Raw genomic sequence first — 23,281 nt, forward strand, 5'->3', positions numbered from 1 at the left:
CTGATTCAGGACAAGCACAGATGTGTCTGCAGGGACTTTTAAAAGCACACATTCTGCAATACATTACAACTGCAACTTAAAAGGATTGTTTGACACAGCGAAAGACAGCGAAAATATATTATATATATATATATATATATTATCTATTATATATATATATATATATATATATATATATATACACACTGTATTTAACCTTGGCTCTTTGAAGCTATCCCCAGTGACAACTTCTGAAGGCCTCTAGAATTTCCTTTTGTTATTTTTTTTTTAAGCAGCGATATTTCTCTTTCCTGCTGGTGTGGGGGGAGATTTGGAGTTGGTTTTGTTTTTGCATACAGATCTGGAAAGATACAAGTGTGGGAAGAAATTGAGAACCCTGTTAACACCAGCAAGAAAACCTCGCCACAAAGAGAACAAACGAAACAACGAGCACTGAGAATAAAATATAAGGATGCATCACTGGACCAGGACCCCAAGAGTGTGGTACAATCCACAACCTGCACAGCATACCGAGGGACCCTGCTGCAGCACAGTATACCGAGGGATCCTGCTGCAGCACAGAATACTGAGGGACCCTGCTGCAGCACAGTATACTGGTCCACCTGCTTTGAGAGTGCTGTGAAGCACTGGGCTGTAATCCAACCCCCAGGGTGCTGTTTGCATGAGCAGCAGTTTCATAAAAGACCACCAGTCTGATCACTGGACACAAGCCAGGCTTGAGGGCAGGGGCAGGACTCTGCATGCTTCAAACCCTTAGAGCCACTCTAGTGGGTTTCAAATCAGCTTGAGACAGGGGGGCTAGAATCATCACAAAGTACTGTGGAGGAGATCTATAAAAACATTAATAACAAGTGTATAATAAAAGACTTTACATTTAGATTTCTGACCTACACACCACACATTGGTTAACTCAGTTGTACAGTATGAAGGATGTCCTATAGTAATCCCTCCCCCTCCTCAGCTGTTTGCTCTGCACAGTTCCCTGCGGGCAGCGGGGGCGGCTCCTGTTCTGTGCTGGTTTGGTTCTGGGTCTCTGGAGGGGTCTCAGTCTGAGAGGTAGCCTCATCTGCAGCCTCGTCCTCCTTCACATTCCTCTTCTTGCTCTTGGGGCTCTCCTCCGAGGAGCTGGTCTGCTGCACGCCAGGCAGCGCCATGCTTACACCGTGCGGGAGGAACATGTGCGGGTACAGCAGCCCGTGAGACACGCCCGGGATCAGAAAAGGATTGAAAGCCAGCGGTCCGCTCGCAGTTACTGTGGGCTCAGGGTGGCTGCTGGTGCTGTTGGCACACTGCTTCTCCTCCGACTCCTCTCTTTTGGGTGCGTCCACAGGGTCCTTCTCTACCTTGCAGGAAGAAGGCGATGTGCTGCTGCTGGTGACGGTGGTGCTGCTGGTTGCTGCAGTGGCTGCCGGCTTCAGGAGTCCACTGACGCTGAACATGTGCGGCTGGACAGCGGCCATGCCATGCAGCATCATGGGCAACATGTTCAGCCCGCCCTTGCCCTCTTCCCCAGCAGGAAGCGCTGTAGCAAACCCATGCGGGAAACCCATGAGTCCAGTCAAGGGGATCCCCTGCATGTTCCTTAGGTTCTGGAGGCTCACCAAGTCCATGCCACTGATCAGTCCGTTCATGAACAAGGGCCCCATCGCAGAAGGGGAGTCTGGGATGGCTCCGGCTGCCTTGACAACTTCGCTGCGGGGACGCCTGCCTCTCCTCCTGGGGCCCGGGTCTCTGAAGACTGGCTCTGTGAGGATGCGGCTGAACTTGTCTTCCGGGAGAAACCCCTGCAAGATACAGACGCGTCAGTTTGCAATCAATTAGAAACGAGAGCAAAACACACTCTGAAACCATTAATGATGTATAATAACTGTTGATTAAAATCACTTTGATTTTTAACAGAAGGATTTGACTTTGTATGCAAAAGACTATTACAGTTACAGAATTCTGAAACTAAAAAGTTTGCACAAAAACCACAACAATATCTTTATTACAGTTTTTTATTATTATTTTTTTTATTTATTTATCTATTAAACACTCACTAATGCCGAAATGCTAAAGGAAGCTTGAATTCATTGAGAAACGTGTTGACTACGTCTCTGAAAAAGACTTCTAGTGGAAACAGTCATTGAATTCAAGTTTCTTGTAGTGATTTTAAATAAAGAAATACAAAGAAACCCATACTGAGTGCTTGACGATCTCAGCCCAATCTGGTGTCACAGCATACTCTGCATTGGCATCCAGCCACCGGGACAGCTCCTTAATGGCTGGAGCCATTGCACCGCCCAGCTAGAACACAACAAGAAACACACTCAGTACAAGAGCACACCCAAACCTTAACCCTCTACACCTACACACACTGGAGCCCTAACCCTCTCCTCTACACTCCAACACACGGCACATTGGAGCCAGCTACTTCGTAGTGATGAACCCTCCCCTCACATGGTACAGTTACACAGGCTTGCATTATGAACCACACAATCACAAGCAGACTGACACCACTTCTGCTAAGCAGGGCTGATGATCCTCTCTCTCTCTCTCTCTCTCTCTCTCTGAGAGCAAGTGAAGGTGCCAGGACTGCTGTGTGTGTACCCTCCTCCCTGTGCCCTTACCCTCCTCCCTGTGCCCTTGTGCACTACAGGGACCCTCTCCTCCCCGGTCAGCGAGTTCACATCCAGCTTGCTGGGGTCTTTGCAGCGATGCCTCCTCTGCTTGGGTCGCTCCGCAAAGCCATGCAGAATCCCAACGTTCTGTCGAAAAGAAAAGCACCTGATTGGACGCTGTGACTCCACTGGAAGGAAGTGTTCTGCAGACTCCCATTGCATAGCACTTTGATACATACCTGGTTTTGCAATGCGCTTAATAGGACACACCTGAGATTACCTATACGCTGCAGCTAAATCAAGCTTGTAGTAAAACCTGGAATGGGTGAAACGGAAATACAATAGGAGTCTTCTTTCTATCCCTGCAACAGGAATACTGCACTCACGTGGGAGAAGGCGGGCATCTCCATTGTGTAGTTGGGATTTTGCCTGAGCCACTCCAGCAGGCTCTTGTTGACGACCTCCCTTTCCATCAACACACTCTGTGCTTGTTGAGTTTCTGTGGCTGGGTTTCGCCTGTCAGACAGCACGGGCCCAGAGCAAGGAAGGCCTGGACCCTCCTGACCATTCTGAGGACAAAAGCAGCAAAGCGAGAAGAACAGTGTCAGAATTCCGCAGTCACATGACATCTTCACATGCGCTCACGCCAGGAACATGTTCCGAACAGTAACGGCTCCCTTACAGGTCAACAGCAACACAAAAAATGAGCAGCATGATCCTGTCAAACAGGAGAATCAGAACAACGGTACTGCTGGTAATCGGTTTAAAGAAAACCAAGAATGTGTTTATGAATGGGTTTAAACAATATACACTGTAGTGTGCACACAAGCTAGTGCTTGAGTAGTCAACTGATCTGCATGCTGGAAACCTCATGAGCAGCATCTTCAGACCCTGTACATTAACAACACCTTCTCTATTAACAATATGCTGTGTTTACTTCGTCTCGCTGTGCTGGATGTCATTCCCCAACACTGTTACCGACCTGCTCCTGATTCTGAAGGCTTCTGTTTTTGGCGAATCGCAGGTCCACCCCTTCCACGTTCTTCCTGCGGCCCCGCCTCCTCCTCATGACTGCGTCGTCCCTGCGCAGGTTACCGTTGACGATCTGCCCGGTGACGGGGTGAATAAGGCCGGCCTGCAGTATCCCGGCCATGTCCAGCCCCAGTGAGCTCTGCAGGGGGCCAGCGGAGGCCAGCTTGGGCGAGCCTCCCGCGGACAGGTCCCCCGCCTTCGAGAGGTCCATGGCGGCCTCCTGCCAGCCGTTCAGAACCACCGGTATCTTCTCCATCCTGCCCTGCTTGGAGGCTGCCTCCGATTCAAATTCAAACCCCCGCCGGCTTCTCCTGGGGTCCCGCATGAATGGCATGCCCACCAACCCGTCCTGACAAGCAAAGGGACAGCACCAACTACAGTCAGGTCTACCAGGTGCAGCCCCTACACTACAGCACTGCTCTCCACAGTGCAGCCACCCCTACACTACAGCACTGCTCTCCACAGTGCAGCCACCTCTACGCTACAGCACTGCTCTCCACAGTGCAGCCACCTCTACGCTACAGCACTGCTCTCCACAGTGCAGCCACCTCTACGCTACAGCACCGCTCTCCACAGTGCAGCCACCCCTACACTACAGCACTGCTCTCCACAGAGGTGAGCCCCTACCTTGGCGAGGTGGGGGACGCCAGCCCCGATGCTGAAGCTCAGGCTCTGGGTCGCTGGGACCCGTGCGGAGAGGAAATTGTTTCTGTGAGCGATGCTGTTCGCACAGCTCTGGGCAGACACAGAGCTCGGAGAGTCAAACTGCTGACTAGAAGATGGCCATTTCCCCTTCAGGATGGCATGGCAGATGTTATCAATCCGGTTGATGATCACCCGATCCTGGGGAAAAAAAAAAACATTAAAAAAATCAATTGCACCATTCAGTGGAGCTCACAAGAGCCTGTCAATATGGAACAATGGAACTGAATGGAATCAGTCCAGGTTTTCACCTTTGGCCACTCAGAGAAGGAGTAAAGCGCTTTCTCCTGCAGCAGCTGAGCGATGGTGGGCTCCCGGATGTCCTGGAGAAGCCCCTCCTGGATCTCAAAGCGAGCAGCATGGGCAGAGTACTTGGCATCTTCTTCACAACTCTCCACAGGAACAGCTGAACAGGAAGGAAGACTGGGCATGAGGGTACTTCCTCTTGCAAGTCCGATACTGGGCAACATTCACAAAGCCATTTACTGTGCAGGCTATTTTTCATGAACACTATTACAGATAACAAAGCATACTCCCTTCAGTGCATTAACGGTATATTAAAGCTATTTAAAGCTTTAGATGGCTTACCTGTGAATGATAAAATACCAACCTGGTTTCAACCTATTTTATTGTGTGGGAGTAAAGCCAGATTAAACCTTAAATTAAAATGAACCTGAAAACCACAACCCCTAACTGATATCCTGACAAACCTGTGGGTTGGGGTTTTTCATCATTCAGGGCAAACATTTCCATCTCTTCTTGTCTGGGTGCTATCAGACCAGCTCCAGCCTCTGATTTCATGGGCTTATCATCTGTGAAGTGCCGGTCTTCGCTGTACTCCTCCGCTCTCAACTCCCCGACTGACTCCGTTCCCGACGATGCAGGTTGAGCCTCCAAAACAGAGAACGCGGGAGACACCTGGTCTGCCCCTTCATAGGTTTGACTGCTGAGGGTATTTTCATCTCCAACGTCGCAGACACAGCCTTGTCCAGCCTCCCTCTGTCCCTCCTCGGGCTCTTCTACATTACTCTGGTCATCATGCGAGAGATCATCCTTATCGAACTCCAGGTTTACGCTCTCGCTGCCGTCGCACAGGCTTGGCGCGCTCTGGGTGACGTCAGAATCGCTCAGCTTTTCCTCGGGTTCTCCGATGTTCTCCTGCACACTGTCCTCGCAGTCGTGGTTCATTTTGAGGTCCGTCACAGTGACAGAGGGTACGTAGTCAGTTGCACAGTGATCATCGCAAATGGCTGGAACTTCAGGTTCGTCTTGAACATTAACTGGACCAGTTATTTCCTTAAACAGCATGAAGCTGGCTGGTAAAAGCTCCATGCTATTGCCTTGGGAGTTCAAGCTCGGCATGGTCATGCAGTCTGGTAGGGAGCTTTCTGCTCTCTCCTCGGCTGGCTGGGCTGAATCCAGGAACTCCGACTCCAGGGTCTGCGCCCCGAGGATCGCTCCAGATTCGTTAAATATATCCACTGCGTTGGTATGCTCCGTGCTGTCCCACTGGGTCTGCATCTCATCCAGGCCGCCCGACGGCGCCATCAGATCGGCCTCGCAGTGGCTCTGCTCGTTCCCTAAAGGATCTGCGTGCAGCTTGCCTGCGACTGCCTGCACGTCGGCTTGCACACTGTACGTATTCAGCATGCTCTGCCCTCCAGTGTCCGTGTTAAACGGGAAAGCGTTGGACGAGTCTTTCAAAGCTTTTCCGTGTAGCGCATTACCTGCCCCCAAAGTCTCATCATGGTGAAAAGAAGCCAGATGATTCATTGAGTCCTCCATGAACACATCCTTACTGCCCGGCCCCACCTCCCCAACACAGGGGTCCATGATGCTCCCTGCAGACTCTATGGCATGCTGGGTCCCTGGGTAAGGGACCGAGGAGGCGCACTGGCTGACGCTGGCATCGTAGAGGCAGCAGCGTGCCGGGGCGTGGCCGGGGTGGCGCTTCTTCTCCTTCTGCACGTAGTTCCTGTGCGCCTCAAGGAAGTAGAGCTGGGGGTCATTGAGGATGTAGTAGTCCGTGCGGCTCAGCCCGTGCTTGGCGGCCCCAATCAGGAGGTCCCGGTCGTGTTTGCCGCACTCCCACCACACGGGGAGGTAGAGGCTGGGTTGGCACAGCTGGAGCCGCGAGGCCAGCTCTGGGTGCCGGAGGACTTGCTCGCGCACCTTCCGCAGAAGCTCTATCCGGTACAGCGTCCGCGCCGCTCGCTCCTCCGTGATCGGCTCCACGAACATGGGCTGGTCCAGTGGCCCTGGGGACACAAGTTGGACATTAGCATCTCCCAGTACGGTCAGGTCCCACGACACATCCGGATGAACTGGCCAAGTTAGATTACAGGGACCACTTGGTCCTGCTGCAAAACAAAGGTTTGTATTGTTTGACTTCTGCATTACATCTTTACAGGGATGACCCTTTTTTGTGTATAACTTGAACCTTTTTGTAGTTATCAAACCTGTTTATGGCTGGTCTCTCTATTCTAACTTAGTCATTTATGTACAGGTGAAACATTTTCGGACAGGACAAAAAAAATTCTACATGCAGGGCGATGGGAAAATTTAAGGGCACTTTTAGCTGAAATCACAAAGTAAAATGTAAATACCAATAAAGCTGAGGTAGTTTAGACACTGAAAACAGCCTGTTCACCTCCAGTTTCTCTGAATCACAGTGCTGGGCAGCATTTAACTCTTTCACAGCAGCTCTTAAGTAAGAAAGCTCAGCTCCCCTCTACCTTCGTCTTTCCTGGGAGGCAGTCGGCAGGAGCAGCGACACATGGCCACGAAGCTGTGGAAATACCTCTCCAGGCTCTGGTCTGTCTTTCTCTCTAACCGAGCGAACATCCTGAACTGCGTCCAGTTGAAGCACTTCTTTTCAGGATCGAAAACCACTCCAAAGGAAGAGACCGTCCGGTAGAAATCTGCCTGTTCCCTTCTGGTCCACCTGTAGAGCGAGAGAGTTTGCAGGTTAGCCTCAGGAACAGCTCCTGTATTGCATCGTTCACAAGCACTCTATCTGGGCTTTCTATACAAGCTGCTTCAGGGGCTAAACACTGAGGCTCACATGACAGTTGTGTCTGTTTCATATCAACATGGCATCAATGAGGAGGTGGATATTGGTGTCTCCTGGCTCTTTTCTCAGCATGTAATAATTTTAAAAGGTGTACAGACTACAGGCGCAGTCACCTGTTCTGCAGCTCCAGGAACAGGGGGTCCGGCTCCACGACTCTCCTCCTCATTTCCTCGGACAGATGCCAGGTGCCATGACCGTCTGGCACCAGGAACTCGCTCCGAATCAGCTCCTTCCGGTTGAAGCGCTGGTACGCAGTGATCAGCCGGCGCAGTCTCGCGGTCAAGGAGGAAGCAACCGGCCACACAGGTCTGTCTTGATTGGAGCAGTCTAGGGCTTTAACCAAAGCACAAACACACACACGCACACAGCTTCACAAGGCTGAACGCTAAACCCTAATACAGGAAATGGCTTTGTTTTAGGTAATGTTTTGGTATTTTTGGCACCCAGATGCATTGTACATAACACTACGTAACACAATTTTTGTTCCTGGGTAGTAAGTGTTATTTCCTAACTGCTTATGCCTCAAAAGTATAGAAAATGGCTATTATTCCCACAAACTTTGCTTTTGTGACCAGGACAGTGATATTTCAAAATATCACTATTTCCAACGGGAAAACGGGCAAATGTGTGTCTCTTCGTTCACATAAAGTCAGAAAAAAAACAACATATGAATCCAAATTAACATGTATTTATACTAAAGTAATACAAAAATGACTACAAAAGATTTAGAAGTGAGTAGTTTTTCGAGATTTACGATTATACTGTATTTACGGTGTAATAAATGTTTGTCTGTACAGAGTTTTTTTTGTTTTGTGATTAATGTTTTCAAGTGACATGCAGGCCATCACAGGATTCACTTTGACAGCGGAGAAGGAGCAGCTCACTCACCCGCAGTGATATTTTCTACTTTGTCTTTGTTACAGGCGACAGCTTCCTCCTACATAAAAACAGTAAACACAATTGAAGACGAGACGCGTTTCAGAGCGAAGTCACTGTGTTTTGGAGAATGAAGAACGGAAAAAGGGAATGCAGTTTACTTATCATCGTGCCAGAGTCACCGCACATCATGTCCCATGCTAACACTAACAGCATTTCACCAAGGTCATGTTAGTTAACAGGACTTCTCCTCTTCTCTCTGAAAGACTGAACCTCTGGAAGATTAGCAGCGATGGCACTCCGACCCACACTACACCCGGTGACGATCTCCTTCAACCCACTTCTTTACCAACACGGACTGTCACCAGCGTGAGCACCGGACACAGACTGGGACACAGCACCATTCCCACTACAGGGGACTCGATCACAGCATTCACTGACACAAAGTGAAGACAAAGGGGTGTGTACCTGTAGCTGTACAGACATCTTCAATGTGAAATCACTTACCTCAGCCAAGTCTTTATCGCACTCCACAGCCTCCTTGTTGACCAAGTCATCTTCTTTACTTGTGTCGCTCCTGAAGGAAAACAAAACAAGCAAATCAGAAAATCTACACTTGACTGTCTATATCGGATGCTTTCCCCTCCTCACCCGTTACTTATAACAAGTTAGAAAAATCCTCTAAACTGATGTACAGGGATGGAAATAAGACTCCCATTGCATAGCACTTTGATCCATTCCTGATTTCTATCAGTTTAATAAGACTCTCCCGAGCTTGTTACCTGTACAATGTGGCTAATCAAGCTCATAGTAAAAACTGGAATGGGTGAAGCAAACTTAATTTAAAGAAAACCTCATTAAAATTGACTTGCTAAACACGACCACTATACAGCTTTGATACCAGGGTGCCAGGTGAAGTTAACTCTGCTGCTGATCAGAGTGGGCACTGCCTTACCTCTCACTGAGCACATCTGCAACCCCCTGCTCCACTTCATCAGGCATCCCCACCCTCTCCAGAAAGCACAACTTGGGGTCTGTCCGCATGGCATGGTACCGTTCATACCCTGGAGGGAGACAGAGCAGCACAGGAGCCCATCAGCAACCTCAAGAGACAGGACTGGAAACACTCAGGACTGTTACGCAAAGTTTTTGATTAGAAGGGTTGTTAATGTACATTATTGAAGGTTAAACAGCACTTTAAAAAGTTGAATAAACAAATCTACCCTCTAAAACAGTTTTAATTGAATTAAACCCCAAAGAAAAAACAAACATTCTTCAGAACAGCATCCCTAAAGTTTTGTGAATAGTGCCCCAAGTTACGCTCAACAGATCACAAAAACTATTTAACCGCAACATTTTTGTGTCTGCATACAATTTTGATTGCAAAAGGTGGAGCACTCTGTGGGTTTGTAGAGTACATTTTGATTGCATATTGTACAGCTCTTTGTGGGTTTGTACAGTACATGCAGAGTTCTCGCAGGTAACACTGCAGTCCTGAACAGCTCTCACCATGCTTGTGGACGCCTATGAGCAGAGATTTATCAGCGTCCCCATCCCACCACTCCACTGGAATCTCCAGGTAGTCAATATCGGGGAGCAGCACGTCCAGGTCGCTGTGAGAGAGAGAGGGGAAGAGTTTACTGAGCAGCCTCCCTATCTGCTGGCTCACACTCACGAAGCCAAAGCACAGAAACAGTAACAATGATAATACTGTGTGTTTGGTTACCGGCTGGGAATGCCCTCTAAAGCTTTGACAGCCGCTTCTCCTAACACCTCCGCCTTCAGGTAGTACAGCATCCTCACTCGGAGCAGAACCCTGTACACAGCAAACACACACAGGCATGAGAACAGCAGAAACTCTCCAGCACACAGCAAACACACACAGGCATGAGAACAGCAGAGACTCTCCAGCACACAGCAAACACACACAGGCACGAGAACAGCAGAGACTCTCCAGCACCACAGCAAACACACACAGGCACAAGAACAGCAGAGACTCTCCAGCACCACAGCAAACACACACAGGCATGAGAACAGCAGAGACTCTCCAGCACACAGCAAACACACACAGGCATGAGAACAGCAGAGACTCTCCAGCACCACAGCAAACACACACAGGCATGAGCAAGATTTGCCCAGCACAGCTCTCAGACCTCAGCTGAAGAACCTTGTTGTGCACCAAAGTTGTTCAAACGACAATGGAAACCAGAATCTGTCAGAAATTTTGAAAGCTGCTTCTCGTTCAAACTTGCTTCAGCTGATTTGCACTAATAATGCTGCCACTGTTTTAACCCTTTGCTGTCCAGGGTCCAATATATTTGACATTGAGAAAACAGGTATTAAATAAGTCTGAGAAGATACCCAGGGCAGTAAAGGTTACGCGGTCCGCTCTCTTTATAACAGCATGGTCTCACTGTGGCCAGTAAGAGATTCCACATTGCAACATGCAGTGCAAGTCACACATGCAAACATCCCATGGGTCCTGATCTCTCAGGGTCACGGTCGAAGCAGCCTGTACACACAGTAATCAATCCAGTGTGGAAACACAGCCCACTGCCTCACTTGTTACAGTGCTGTTTGAGGTGCTTCTTGTAACTGTCGTCATGAAGGAGGATCTCTGGGTTGCAGCTGAGCAGCCAGTCTGCGCTCTTTGTCTCCGGCAGGGACATGGGATTCTTCAGCTTCTTCCCCTTCCTCCCCCTGGGAACCGGCGCAGACAAGCCTGGGGAGCACAACATGACAGGCTTTGATGCTATATCACTTTTACTCTAAAACGAACCAGCCCAAAAATAAAAAAAAAAATAAAAAATGCAATTAGATAATTAATCTTTGTATGGCATCTCGTCAAGTGGCCGGAGATGAAAATCACGTTCCACTGTCTTCTAATCTGTAGCATTGAAGAACAGTGTTTAAAGTTATTAAATGCACTATATATGGATTAACAACCGATTCTAAATGCTATGATAAGTGAAAATTGTCATCTGTAACTTTAAATAATGCCTACAGCTATTATCCAGTTAATGGTTTAACTATTGGATTGATTGGTGTCTATCACATGACAAATCTGTTTTTTGATTGACAAATCGCTGCAACACATGATAAAGACATACTTCGAAATGCGTGCTTTGTCTGTTTAAACAATGCAAGAGGAATCTGATATGTAATTTTAGCGGTCAAGTCTTAAAGAAGACGACATTTTTTGAGTGTGCGTCCAGCCTCGTCTCAGAGTGTCATCAAGCAGGGCATGCATGAATGATTTGCCATTGCTGTGAACTACTGTAACTCTGGAGAGGCATTCTCTCATATATATATATATATATATATTACAGACACACACACACATACATGCAGGGTGATTAGAAAGAAAGTTTACCATGTTAACGCACCATATCATTGATGTGGAAAACTTTCTTTCTAATCACCATCTATCTATCTACTTATATATTGTACCGGAGTGGTTCTGCAGGTCCTGACTGTGCCCGTCCTTGGTGGGGGTGATGAGGTCCCAGATGAAGCTCTTGATCTTCTCATCTCCTTTGTAGTGTTTGACGCAGTAGACCAGCAGCGCTCGGCAGATCAGCTCCATGTCCTTCTCTACCAAGTGCCATTTGAACCTGCCGTGGGTCAGGATGTCCTTCCAGCGGCCCCAGCTGCAGCCAACCACACAGTAAAAAACACACTGAAACAATGCACTCCCCAAAGCTGAGCAGAGTCCTCCTCACCGCAAGGGCCCTCGGGAGCATGCTTCTCAAAGAGTGCTAGCTTTGTGAAGAGAACCTGCTCACCTATTCAGAATGACTTTAAACCATCTCACTGTGTTACAATGAGTTGTGTGAGCCTGCTCAACTATTCAGAATGACTTTAAACTATCTCACTGTGTTACAAGGAGGTGCGCGGAGCAGTCCGACATGCTGGAAGTTAGAGGTCTTACAGTTAAAACATTCAGCCACCAGGTGGCACCAACTGGTCCTGGACATTTCTTTTGGTTCCTGTTTAAAGACAGCTAGTATCTGTGTGTAAACGTTCTCCTGCTGTTCTGCTCATATCTGCACCCAGACCCACCCGAATATGAGCAGGTTCTTCTCGACCCGGAAGCACTCGGCCCGCATGTAGCGGCGGTTCCTCTCATTCAGGCGGCGGGTTCGGGACGGCCGGTCCTCAGAGTCGCTCTCCAGCTCGGAGAACTCCATCAGTTCGTCGTCCTCGAAGGAGTTGTAATGACGGGTCTGCTTCCGCACGCGCGGGGTGTCGATCACCAAGCTTTCCTGCAGGGGGAGAGAAGTCACAAGCACCACATTGGTCTCTGCATGGTGCACGTGATGCCATTATTGCCCTGCTTTAAAACACATTAAAAATAAAGCAGCTTCAGTATTGTGCTACATTGAAATGAAAAGGATGAGCCAGATCTGTTAAATGAGCAGAGTGCTGTACACAGAAGAGCAGAGTGCACACAGAGATGACACCGTGCACAAAGATGAGCACAGCTGCAGCTGGCTCTTCAGAGGCTTGAGTTGTACAAAACGTGGTTCTGTAATCATTTCCAGGCCTTACCTTTTCATCTTTGGAATCGAGTTCCAGCTCTGCTATTTTCGCCCACTTCTGCCAAAAGTTGGGGTCGTCTAAAGAAATGTCAGTTCTGTTTCCTGAAGATACAAAGCTTGCCTGCAAGAGAAGACCAAAAGGTATCGTCGCTGCGCAGATCACAAACCACAAAGAGCCATGAACCAGAAGAACAGCCTTTCAATTCAGGGAAGTGAATCTTGTGAAAACGTTAAGACTAGTTGTCAGTGCCTGACATTTTCATTTAACTTTCACAAAAACAATAATAATAATGCATCTGGCCGGCCCATTGCAGGTGTGCCGCTCTGTCTACCTTGGCGAAGGTGGATCCCTTGCCCTCGGTCTGGATGGTGATGGTCCGCGTTCGGCGCTGCAGGATCTGGTCAATGTCTTCCTCACAGAACTTGGAGCCCTCGTCCTCCTCGTCCATCAGGGCTCCGTACGCCCCCTTGCGCAGGAGGTCCTCCACCTCCATCTTGGACAGTTGCTGCACCTGCAACAGCAGAGCGAGTGAACGCTGGGTGGCAGGGCGGGGCCACGCCACTTTGACTAGCTCTCCTGGGACGGTGCTATAAAATACACGCTTATCTCCCAGTCAGAGTGGTAGATTAAAAGAGCTTCTATCTCACATAGCATGCTATGCTATCTATTTTATAAACACACAGTTAAAGAGGTATAAATAGAGCAGGTTGTCACGTCGATGTTGGGGGGGACTACATGTTTTAAACGGCTATGGGATGCCACTCACCCCGTTGGTACTTCCCTTTTTGTTGATGTCCTGCAGCACTGCTTTGTCCAGCCCCAGCTTCAGGCTGGCTTTGTCGAACATCTCCCTTTCGTAGGAGTTCCTGGTGATCAGGCGATACACCTTGACCGCTTTGCTCTGGCCTATTCTGTGGCAGCGGGCCTGAGCCTGCGGGATCACAGGAGGCAAGGGGTTTAAGAGAGAGAACCGACCCGGCGAGCTCATCCACAAGATACAGTGAAGCAGCAGAACACACCGGAGCTGCTAAACCAACCCTGGAATCAAGCAGTCCCCAGGGACCTGCATTCAGAGTGGTAATCGTGTAAGAGAGCTCACCTGCAGGTCGTTCTGTGGGTTCCAGTCAGAGTCGAAGATGATGCAGGTGTCAGCAGCTGTCAGGTTGATGCCGAGGCCCCCTGCTCTTGTGCACAGCAGAAATACAAATCGGTCCGAATCCACTTTGCAGAACCGATCGATAGCGGCCTGGCGCAGGTTCCCTCGAACTCTCCCGTCGATGCGCTCATAGGTGTACCTGAAATGAGGTTTGAAACTTCTGAGCCACCGAAAAAACAAACAAACATTCCCTGTGCATTTCCATTCACTGTGCAAGTCTGAAGTGTGCAATTCTGCAGCCAATGAGGTTAGATTAATGGAATGGCTGCAATCGCTCCAATCCCACCCTTTACCGTCTCTGGATGAGGTAGTCCTCCAGGATGTCCAGGCAGCGCACCATCTGAGAGAAGATGAGCACCTTGTGTCCGCCGGCGATCAACTTGGGCAGCAACTTGTTGATGAGCACCAACTTCCCCGCTGCCTGGATCATGGCCTGCAGCTGGAAGTCCCAGGCTTCGGGGCTGTGGTTCTTCCGGAAATCCTCCAGGATCTTCTCCTCCGCGCCTGGGGGACACAACAAAGAACCATCACAACTCTGGAGCTCAGAGTCAGGCTTTGTGTTCCCAGCGTGTGACTGCGGCGTGCTCCCGAGACCGGTTTACCAGAAAATGCTGCAAGACAGTAGTCTGCTCCTATTTATCCATGTTCAGGACAATCTCCAAGGCTTCAGTAAATGACAAGTAAATAAACTTGTTTGACTGTGTGCGGTACCTTTCAATTTCTCTTGGCACAAGGGATTTTGCCTGGCAGCTGGTTGAGGAAATTGAAACCGACTTTATGTTTTGGATTAAGTAAATAATTAATAGCACCACATTACAGCTTAGGTTACAAGCGAGGATTTATTAGCTCTTCAGAAACGAAACGTTAAACTTTAAAAACACATGATTAGAAGAAGGTGGAGACATGGCGTCTGGTCTGGTGTAGGTACCGCTACCCACCGGTTATCAGGTAGGGGTGGTTACAGCACTTGCGCAGCTCCATCATGGTGTTGATGAGGTTGGGCATGTTGTGCTGGTTGGCCCCCTTGGCCAGGAAAGTGAAGTTCTTCTCCAGGATGGCTCGGTAGTATTTCTTCTGGATGTTGGTGAGCTCCACCTCGATGATGGTCTCCTCCTTCGGGGCCAGGTTCTTCTCCACATCGTCCTTCAGCCTGCGCAGCATCATGGGCTTCAGAAGCGCCTGAAGCTTCTTCACCTGGAGGAGAAAAAAAAAGGGGCCAGGAAACCGCAAACACAAGGTGAGCAGAGAGAAAGGGGCGAGGAAATAACAAACACAGTGAGTTTCCACTGAGGGATTAGCATTGCTAGGACACACGAACACCTGGGAGCTCGGAGAAGATGTGTGTGTCGACTCTTAATGTATATGAGGGGTTATCTTGTTAAGTTCAAGATGACAGAACTGAGGCAAATGGCTGGCTGCTCTAACCGTGCAAAATAAAAATCTCTCCTACAATAAGAGTCATCGATAACAGGAGATAGTACTCAGGAATTACTAAATATATATTTGCTTTTGTTTTGTCGTTTTGAATAGCTTGGGATAAAGCATGCTAGAATTATGACAAAATTCTGATTGGTTGATTTGTAAAATGTGATTTGCTAGTGGAGGTGTAAAAACCAGGTGAAAAAGTGTCTTCACTCTGGCCTCCGCTCTCTCACCTGTTCCTCCGTTTTGAGATCTCCAAATTCCTCCAGGAAGGTGCTTTCCGAGGGAAACTGCATGGGCTCCAGGAAGTTTAAGAGACTGAAAAGCTCCTCCACAGAGTTCTGTAGCGGGGTGCCAGTCAGCAGCACTTTATGTTCCTGCAGAGCAGAAAAATCACCTAGAACTCAACAAGACAGAAACTTTTCAACTGAGCCATTGTAAAGCACAAGCGCACAAACAAGATGCACCATCTCACCCAACGAAAAAGAAAGACTAAACAGAGAGAAAACGTGCAAGGGTGTGAATAAGCTCCAAATTTACTAAGGAATTCAAAAACGTACAAAAATAAAAACTGTTCACATGACAAAGTTTAAAAGTCCCAACCAAGAGGTTTAAACAATGACTCCCCCTTAAACTATGCAACAGAAAACACAGGTAAAAAGTAAAAAAATCTTTATTCCTAAAAGCCAGAAGAGTCATCATGAGTTTTTTAAAGTGTGACGGGTTTGGGTCCTGACCAGGTTCATTAGTTTGAGCCCTTCCAGCAGCTTGCAGTTCCTGTTCTTGAGGCGGTGAGCCTCGTCGATCACCACGCAGCGCCAGTGGATCTTCTTGAGCTCCGGGCAGTCAGCCAGGATCATCTCGAAGGTGGTGATGACCCCGTGGAACTTGAACAAACCCGGGACGGGGTTACCCTGCAGAGACGGAGGGGCAGCAAACGTGACTCCCACCTCAACCAACCGCCTTTCAAGAGCATTGCACACAGGGTAAAACGTGCAAGCTTGACCGTTTAAAATCAACGAATGCACAAGCTAAAACTTGAATCCTTGGCTTAGTTTCACCTAAGAAGTTATGATGGAGCATTGGATGAATTATATTAGTCTTGCTAAAATGCTGATGATTTTAAAGAATAAAAAATAATACAGACCATGAAAACACGCTGACCTACATTCTATTGATTCTAACAGTGGTTTAAGTATTAAAAAAAACTGCAAGACCTGCTTTTGAAAAGAACAACCTACAACTAAAATTACAAGGAGGTCAAAAAACAGCTTTTAACAGTGCAAAGATGAAGTCGATGCCAGCAAGCCCAACACCTTGAAATCAAGTAACAGTGAAATATCGGTGCTGCTGCGGGGGTGTGCCGTGTGAAGCAGGGCGCTTACCTGCTCATCCTTATACAGCATCTCATACTGCTGGATCATCTGCCTGCTGATCTGGCTCCCATGGTACACGATGGCATTCATCTCAGTCCAGGTGCGGAACTCGCGCTCCCAGTTGGTGATGGTGGACAGGGGCGCGATAATGAGGAAAGGCCCTCGAATCCCCAGCAGGAATATTTCATAGAGGAACGTGATTGACTGGATGGTCTTCCCCAAGCCCATCTCATCCGCCAGGATACAGTTCTTTCTAAGGAACAAGATATTTTCCATCAAGCACATCTGAACATGTATTGGTCTGCTTTGCCCAGTATGTAAGACTAAAGCACAAAGTGGGTTTTTACAAAGGGGATGTGATGCAATCCACAGAGAAATCACTGTGTTTGAATGCTACACTATGGTCCAATAAAAATTTTATACCAACATATTTCTACCAATGTTTTGTTAATAGGGTGTTATATATTTTATTTTTTTCCTGCTTCTCTGTTACCTGCACAGCAGTGTTGTGCAATGCCAATGACTGGAAACCTGAAAGCCACAATAGAGAGTGCTGGAGTAACCCGCCCCTCTCCTCTAGCTATATATTCCTGTGCTGCCAGCACCACCCCCACCACGTGTTCCTGTACCTGTTGTACCAATTGAACAGCAGCCAGTTCATCCCCTCCAGCTGGTACTCGCGCAGCTCGTTGGCGTTCCTGTAATCCCGCGAGCACTCCAGCTTCTGCCACGTGTCTGCGGCCGGGCGCTCCTGCAACAAGGACGTTTCAATGAGCTCCACTGCAATGTACATCTTCTCATTCATTTGGAGCCCGTTTCATTTCTCTTCACAATGCAACACGCACACGTGTGTAACGTGCTGGCTGTGTACAAGGAGCACAACATGCATCTCTTGTAGCAAAAATATCATGCAGCCAGCTTAAATTCTCACAGCAGCACATATAGGCTCCTACCATGTGCTTTATGGCAGGGATCTTCTGGATGTCCTCGAACTCTTTGATTTTTCCTGGATCCACGTCCTCCTGTAACTCCCAGGTACTCTCTTCATAGGACAGGGAGCACCACTTCACCAAATAATGTGTAACTTCCTAGAGAGGCAAGAGCGCGCACACACGAGAATCCAGATGACCCATCCATATTAAACACAACAAACCAGATTCCCATGGCAGAGTAGGATGTACGGAGATATATATTACATGCAGAATATCACAATCCTATTTGTTTTGACATCTCACATATACAGTCCATCCATGAAAAATGTCTCTCTTTCAGATCCTGGTTTAAATGAAATCCTGGGAGGGGGTGGGGGTTGAAATCATCCCCTAAAGACTAAACGAATGCCAGAAGAGCCTGTAGATTTCCACACCTACCTCCCCAGTCTCTGTATCCTTTGTGTGGGCGACTTCCAACACTCTGTCCACTTCAATGTAGTCTGGATTGAACAGGTCCTCGTCCGGCTGCAACCAAGAGAAAGGCAACTACAGCTGTGCTCCTTTGCACTGTGAAACTGCAGCCCTAGTGCTGGTGCACAGAGGTGCAGCGACTCACTGGTTCATCACACAAATACGCATCAGCAGAAAGCATGCACATGATATGCACACCTCACAATGAACACGTTAATCTTCAAACGTAGCAGACTGCGTGTATAAATACAAAACAGACACAAAGTTCCAAAGAAAAAAAAAAAAAAAACACATAGAGGACAAAAGCGATTTCTCTCACCTCCGTGAAAATGTGTTTCATTTGTGCCTGTTTGTTCCTGAAGCGCTTAATTTTCTGACTGATCCTGGGGTCCTTCTCCAGCTCTTCAAGTGTGGCCCACTTACAGTGCAGGTAGGAGCTGTGAACGGGACAGGCAGGCTCTTAGAGACTTCGGAATGAACACTAAGACCACATGCTCTCCAAACAATCAACTTCACTCAGAACAGATCATACTTGAACAACGAAAGCAACTGTTAAAACTGCCTGACACTGTTAAAATGAGCAGACCTGAGGAGTGTGGGGAAGGTGTTTATGAGAAGGGTGTGGACCTCAAGAAGGATCATTGTGACAATGAGAAGCGTCCCTCTAAAGACAAACACTACAATTCAACAGCACTGCAATGCGAGTCACCTGGAGAGGAGACATTGGAGATTACGCTGCAACGCCTACATGAACACACTTACAAATTCCTGTACTTGACGTAGAACTCTTCAGTCTGCACGGTCGGCTCACCAGGAGAAGTCTGAAAGAGAAACACACTTCATACTTCAGTCCTTTTCATTACCTCAGTCACCGACACACAGCACTCAAGGAGAAACCAACAAAGCTAGAATTAGTTCAAATGAAATCTCTCAGCAATACTGTGCAGAAACATGGCTGCCTCGCCTCAACGAAACCTTCTACTGACTGGGGTCTACCTGACCCTCACGCGGGAAGTGAAAGGCCAGTTCCAAACAGGGCTGAACCACAGCCATTATAAAGAATAGTGGTGGTGGCATTAGGCCTGAGACAAAGTGAGAATAAAAACAATGGAAATCAAAGGGATCCACAGCAGTGCCGTGCAGGTCCCTGTCTGGATGCTCTTCATATAATGAGAGGCTTTCTCATGGTGAAAGCCTTAGAGTTTTGGATTGCCCTGAACCTTAAACTGTGCCTGTTTGCTCTGACCTCACAAGAACGACATCTCCTTCAGCCGTACCTCGTTATTCACCCAGCGAGATGACAGGATCCTCTCAATGATGTTGGCTTCATCTTCCGGGGGCTCCTGAAATTCAAATCAAATGAAAACACAGGTTTCTCTGTGTTCAAATCAAGATGCAGCTGCATGAACCTGTATGTAGTACCCCAAAGACAGAGGTCCTTCCAGCATCGAGGACCAATCATTTACCTCCCTAACCCTGGCCTGGCCTGAAACACCGTGGCAGACCTACTGTCATCATTTCAAGCACTATAAAGCAGACTGAAGGAAGTACCCCATTCGTTAATCTGGAGTGGTCAGAAACGTGTGTGTTTATGTATGTATGTGTGTATGACGCACGAGTGTTCAGTGAGGTGTGTGTGGTGTGTGTGAGAACATTTGTATATTCCCCTACCTCGGATTGCCACGCCAGTGTGGATGAAGGCAGCGCCGGCACTCTCCCTGTTCCCAGCACAGCGATCGTTTCGCCATCGTCGTCAACCACTTTGAAATCCAGATCTTCGTTATATTTCCTCCGTTTCACCTGCCGGCCCGAGCGCCGCTTCTGCAAAAAGAAAGCTGCTGCAGTGCTGTGCGTACGTTTGTTTGTAACATGCACACTTGGCTTTGCAAGACATCTGCAAGCCGAGTTATTTAAACTTCTGTAGCCTCAAGTTCTCACCTGCCCGTCTGTGGAATCAGTGGTCTCCTCTGCACTGGGGATGTGGGGAGTCAGAGAAATGTTCTCATCAGAATCCATGGAGTCCACAGTGGTCTCGCTTTTCCTCTTCCCCTTCTTCTTCTTCTCCACGGGAGTTTGGACCTGATCTTTGCTGAAGGTAAACAGAAATAACCCTGGTCATAGTCAATCTGCTAGACTGGAATCCAGGACTACCAACAGCATCCCTGCACAGAATCACGTCTATTTAAAAATCTTTCTGTGTTCCTGTCTTCCTGCTTAACTTGAAACTCCGCTCAGCTCTAGAATGTATTTCTGCAGCATTATGTGAAACAAGACGATTCCAACGCGACTAATTGAAGGATCGTTTCAGCTCTAATCCAGCACTTCTCTCACACCCCGGGAGGGTGCTAGTTTCTTCGTGTCAGTTATGTGAAGTACGTTTTGCTTGCAGAACTACTTGCATAGTATACACAAGCACATCATTAGCTGCTAAAAAAAATATATGTGTGTATATAAGCATGTACTTAAAAGTCACACCTCTGGAGAACTCTAACCATTTCATAAAAGAAAACGTTTACTTAATTGACAATACGAGTTGAAAAAGAAAATCATGGAGTAGCCCACAATCAATTAAAATCATGAAGAAAAACAATAATTGTACAATTCCACAGGGCATCTAGACTAAATTACACATCTCCAAATTATCTTTGGATCGTTGACACCAACAGACCAGTCTCGGAATTAATTATTAATGCTATTCATTTACTAGCAGGAGCTGGAACCAGAACACCAGGAATTATTATTGGTATTAGTTATTACCAATTAGTTACTTAGTGACTTACAGAGACAGGGTAAACTATGCATTAACAATTGTTGCTGCAGAGTCTCTTTCAACAGGACCTCGGATTTACAGCTCATCCGAAGGACGGAGCACAAGGAGGTTTAGTGACTTGCCCAGGGTAACACACACACAGCGAGTCAGTGGCTGAGCAAGGAACTGAAATGGGGGCCTCCCGTTATCAAGCCCTTTTCTTTACCCACTGGACCACCAAGCCTATATTGTAAAATAATTTAAAACTAATTTGCTACGATGGGGTCCCTCCTCTAGACAACACCACTGCACAGACTGTCCTTTAGGAACTAGCATTCAGCCTCTTACTTCCTCAGTTTCACTGGGAGAGATGGCTCACACTCATGCTTGTGCTACAAAGTGTAAAACAGATCATTCTTACAGCCGGCCGCAGAAATCCATAAACTGTAACAGTATCACTACAAATAACCGTACAGAATACATTGTTTTATAAATAAATCCTAGTTTTGCATTCCTAAAATGGTAACAAAGCAAACACATCTCGCAGTAGATGCCTTTAGCCATCAACCCGGAGAGTCAGGGCTTGCTGGCTCTCTGCATGTGGGCAGGGCTGGAGAGTATGGAGTCAGGGCTTGCTTGCTCTCTGCATGCGCTTGTGGGCACGGCTGGAGAGTATGGAGTCAGGGATCGCTGGCTCTCTGCATGTGCTTGTGGGCACGGCTGGAGAGTATGGAGTCAAGGATCACTGGCTCTCTGCATGGGCCTGTGGGCACGGCCGGAGTTGCTCCCTGCTGCACCTACCTGGGTTTCCGGCCCCTGCTCTTGGGGCTCGTCGCAGCGGCCGTTCTCTTCTCCTTGGGGCCCTTCGTCTCCTGCGGTTTCCTCGTCTTCTTGGGTTCTTTCTGCTGCTTCAGCTCCTTGCCCTTTTTCACCTCCTTGGGCTGCTTGTCTTTTTTCGGTTCCTTCCCTTCTTTGAGCTCCCTCTTTTTCTTTGGTTTGGGTTCTTGCTGGTTCGTCCCTTTCGCTGCTGCCCCCCCACCCGGCTCCTCCTCCTCTTTTTTCTTTCGTTTCTTCTTCACCCTGCTGCCTCCCCAGTTGTCCTCGATGCCGTTCATGGGGGGAGCGGGGTCCTGACCCAGGCCCGGCTTGGCATGCACCATGCAGTGATTGGACAGTCCCGAGGCCCTGGGCTGCTCTTGCAGGCTGGTCTGGCTGCAGGGGAAGGAGGATTGTGCGTTTGGGTCCCCGGCAGTGGAGACAGCTGCTGCTGCTGGAGTGTGCTTTAATACCTTGGAGGAGGCCATCTGGAAAGAGGGGACGAAGACAGAGCTGTGAAAACACACACATACATACCAGTGCCACGTGCAATACAGGTGCTTTCACTTACCTGGTTTAAATCATTTCAGTTAACAAGTGGGTGCTCCATGAGAAATCTCACCAGGGTCATTCTCTGATTATCTTAATGAAACTGGCTGTGGGTCCATAGCATTAACAAAGCAGGTCTCAAATCACCCATTATTTCCAAGACAGAGAACAGCCCTTTATTACTGTAGCCAGTTTACTGTACACCTGGTACAATTTAGGAACCACAGTAATGAATTAGCCAGGAGGCTGGTTTGATGATTGATATAGATTACTTTAAAAATCAGGTTTTTCATTTTTCTAGTCCCAAACTGATCAATCAGCCCCATGTGTGCAGCGCAGGACATTTACTCTGAAAACAATTCAACTCTCAGGATCCAGTCTCGAGTTTTCAAGTAGGTCTGAGTGATCACAGCAAGGAGCGTTCGACCAGACACTCGCTTCATAAGGACACACACGCTTGCCACCAAACATGAACCGGAACAGCTGTGCTGTACTGAACGCACACACTGGCACACACACACACAGACCAGATTCTGTGACATACTGCAGTATTTACACTGCAAGCACTACAGGGGACTGGAATCAATTCAGGCTTCATCTCAAATCAATAGGATTGAATTTAACAGCTGCAACAAGGTCAATGTTCCCATCTTCAGCTAGCTTAGCTGCTTAGACTAAACATGTTTGAAAGAAAAACATTAAAATACAAGGTGACATGAGAATACACAAGAGCGGTTGAAAACGCAGTTCTTTCGTTCTGTTTGCTCACGTGGAATGAATGAAGAGAGGGAGAGAAGCAGCGCAGGTTTGCAGCCATGTTTGTGGAGACTGACACCGATCAGTGCTGAGGACATCCCAGAGGAGACATGGTGGCACATGGACTGCTCAAAACAAGCCAAGAAACTGTACTGTGGGGTAACCTGCAAACACCGAACAGAGGAACCAGCGGACCAGACGAGCTGCGTGCCGGCTGTTTCTACACATT

At 48.0% G+C, this 23,281-nt stretch overlaps 1 protein-coding gene across 1 annotated transcript; it reads right to left on the reverse strand.

Moving 5' to 3' along the window:
• Positions 1 to 164: 164 nt before the first annotated feature.
• On the reverse strand, positions 165 to 23,281 carry LOC121307796 (chromodomain-helicase-DNA-binding protein 6-like). The gene is made up of 37 exons (XM_041240076.1): positions 23,066 to 23,281; positions 21,733 to 22,235; positions 20,121 to 20,271; positions 19,854 to 20,003; positions 19,460 to 19,525; positions 18,945 to 19,003; positions 18,502 to 18,619; positions 18,150 to 18,236; positions 17,733 to 17,867; positions 17,409 to 17,530; positions 16,789 to 17,032; positions 16,141 to 16,317; positions 15,637 to 15,780; positions 14,920 to 15,175; positions 14,275 to 14,485; positions 13,925 to 14,120; positions 13,592 to 13,756; positions 13,157 to 13,336; positions 12,835 to 12,945; positions 12,346 to 12,548; positions 11,734 to 11,933; positions 10,846 to 11,005; positions 10,010 to 10,099; positions 9,793 to 9,896; positions 9,239 to 9,347; positions 8,791 to 8,860; positions 8,296 to 8,344; positions 7,521 to 7,740; positions 7,070 to 7,278; positions 5,045 to 6,592; positions 4,586 to 4,740; positions 4,260 to 4,475; positions 3,583 to 3,981; positions 2,987 to 3,169; positions 2,610 to 2,747; positions 2,182 to 2,286; positions 165 to 1,784 (listed from the first exon to the last, which is right to left on the reverse strand). Exons 1-37 carry the CDS (start codon positions 23,111 to 23,113, stop codon positions 936 to 938), a joined length of 8,130 nt encoding a protein of 2,709 aa, XP_041096010.1. The 5' UTR covers positions 23,114 to 23,281; the 3' UTR covers positions 165 to 935.

Source organism: Polyodon spathula, chromosome 59 (genome assembly GCF_017654505.1).
Source record: "Polyodon spathula isolate WHYD16114869_AA chromosome 59, ASM1765450v1, whole genome shotgun sequence".
NCBI lineage: Eukaryota > Metazoa > Chordata > Actinopteri > Acipenseriformes > Polyodontidae > Polyodon > Polyodon spathula.

Bases quoted from the DNA above. Each gene is read 5' to 3' on its own strand.
- LOC121307796 (XM_041240076.1), bottom strand. From the start codon at position 23,113: ATGGCTGCAAACCTGCGCTGCTTCTCTCCCTCTCTTCATTCATTCCAC. The intron at 18,620-18,944 runs GTAAGTGTGTTC...TCCCGTTCACAG, and splicing joins TACGTCAAGTACAGGAATTT to CTCCTACCTGCACTGTAAGT. The intron at 3,982-4,259 runs GTAGGGGCTCAC...TTTGCTTGTCAG, and splicing joins GCGTCCCCCACCTCGCCAAG to GACGGGTTGGTGGGCATGCC.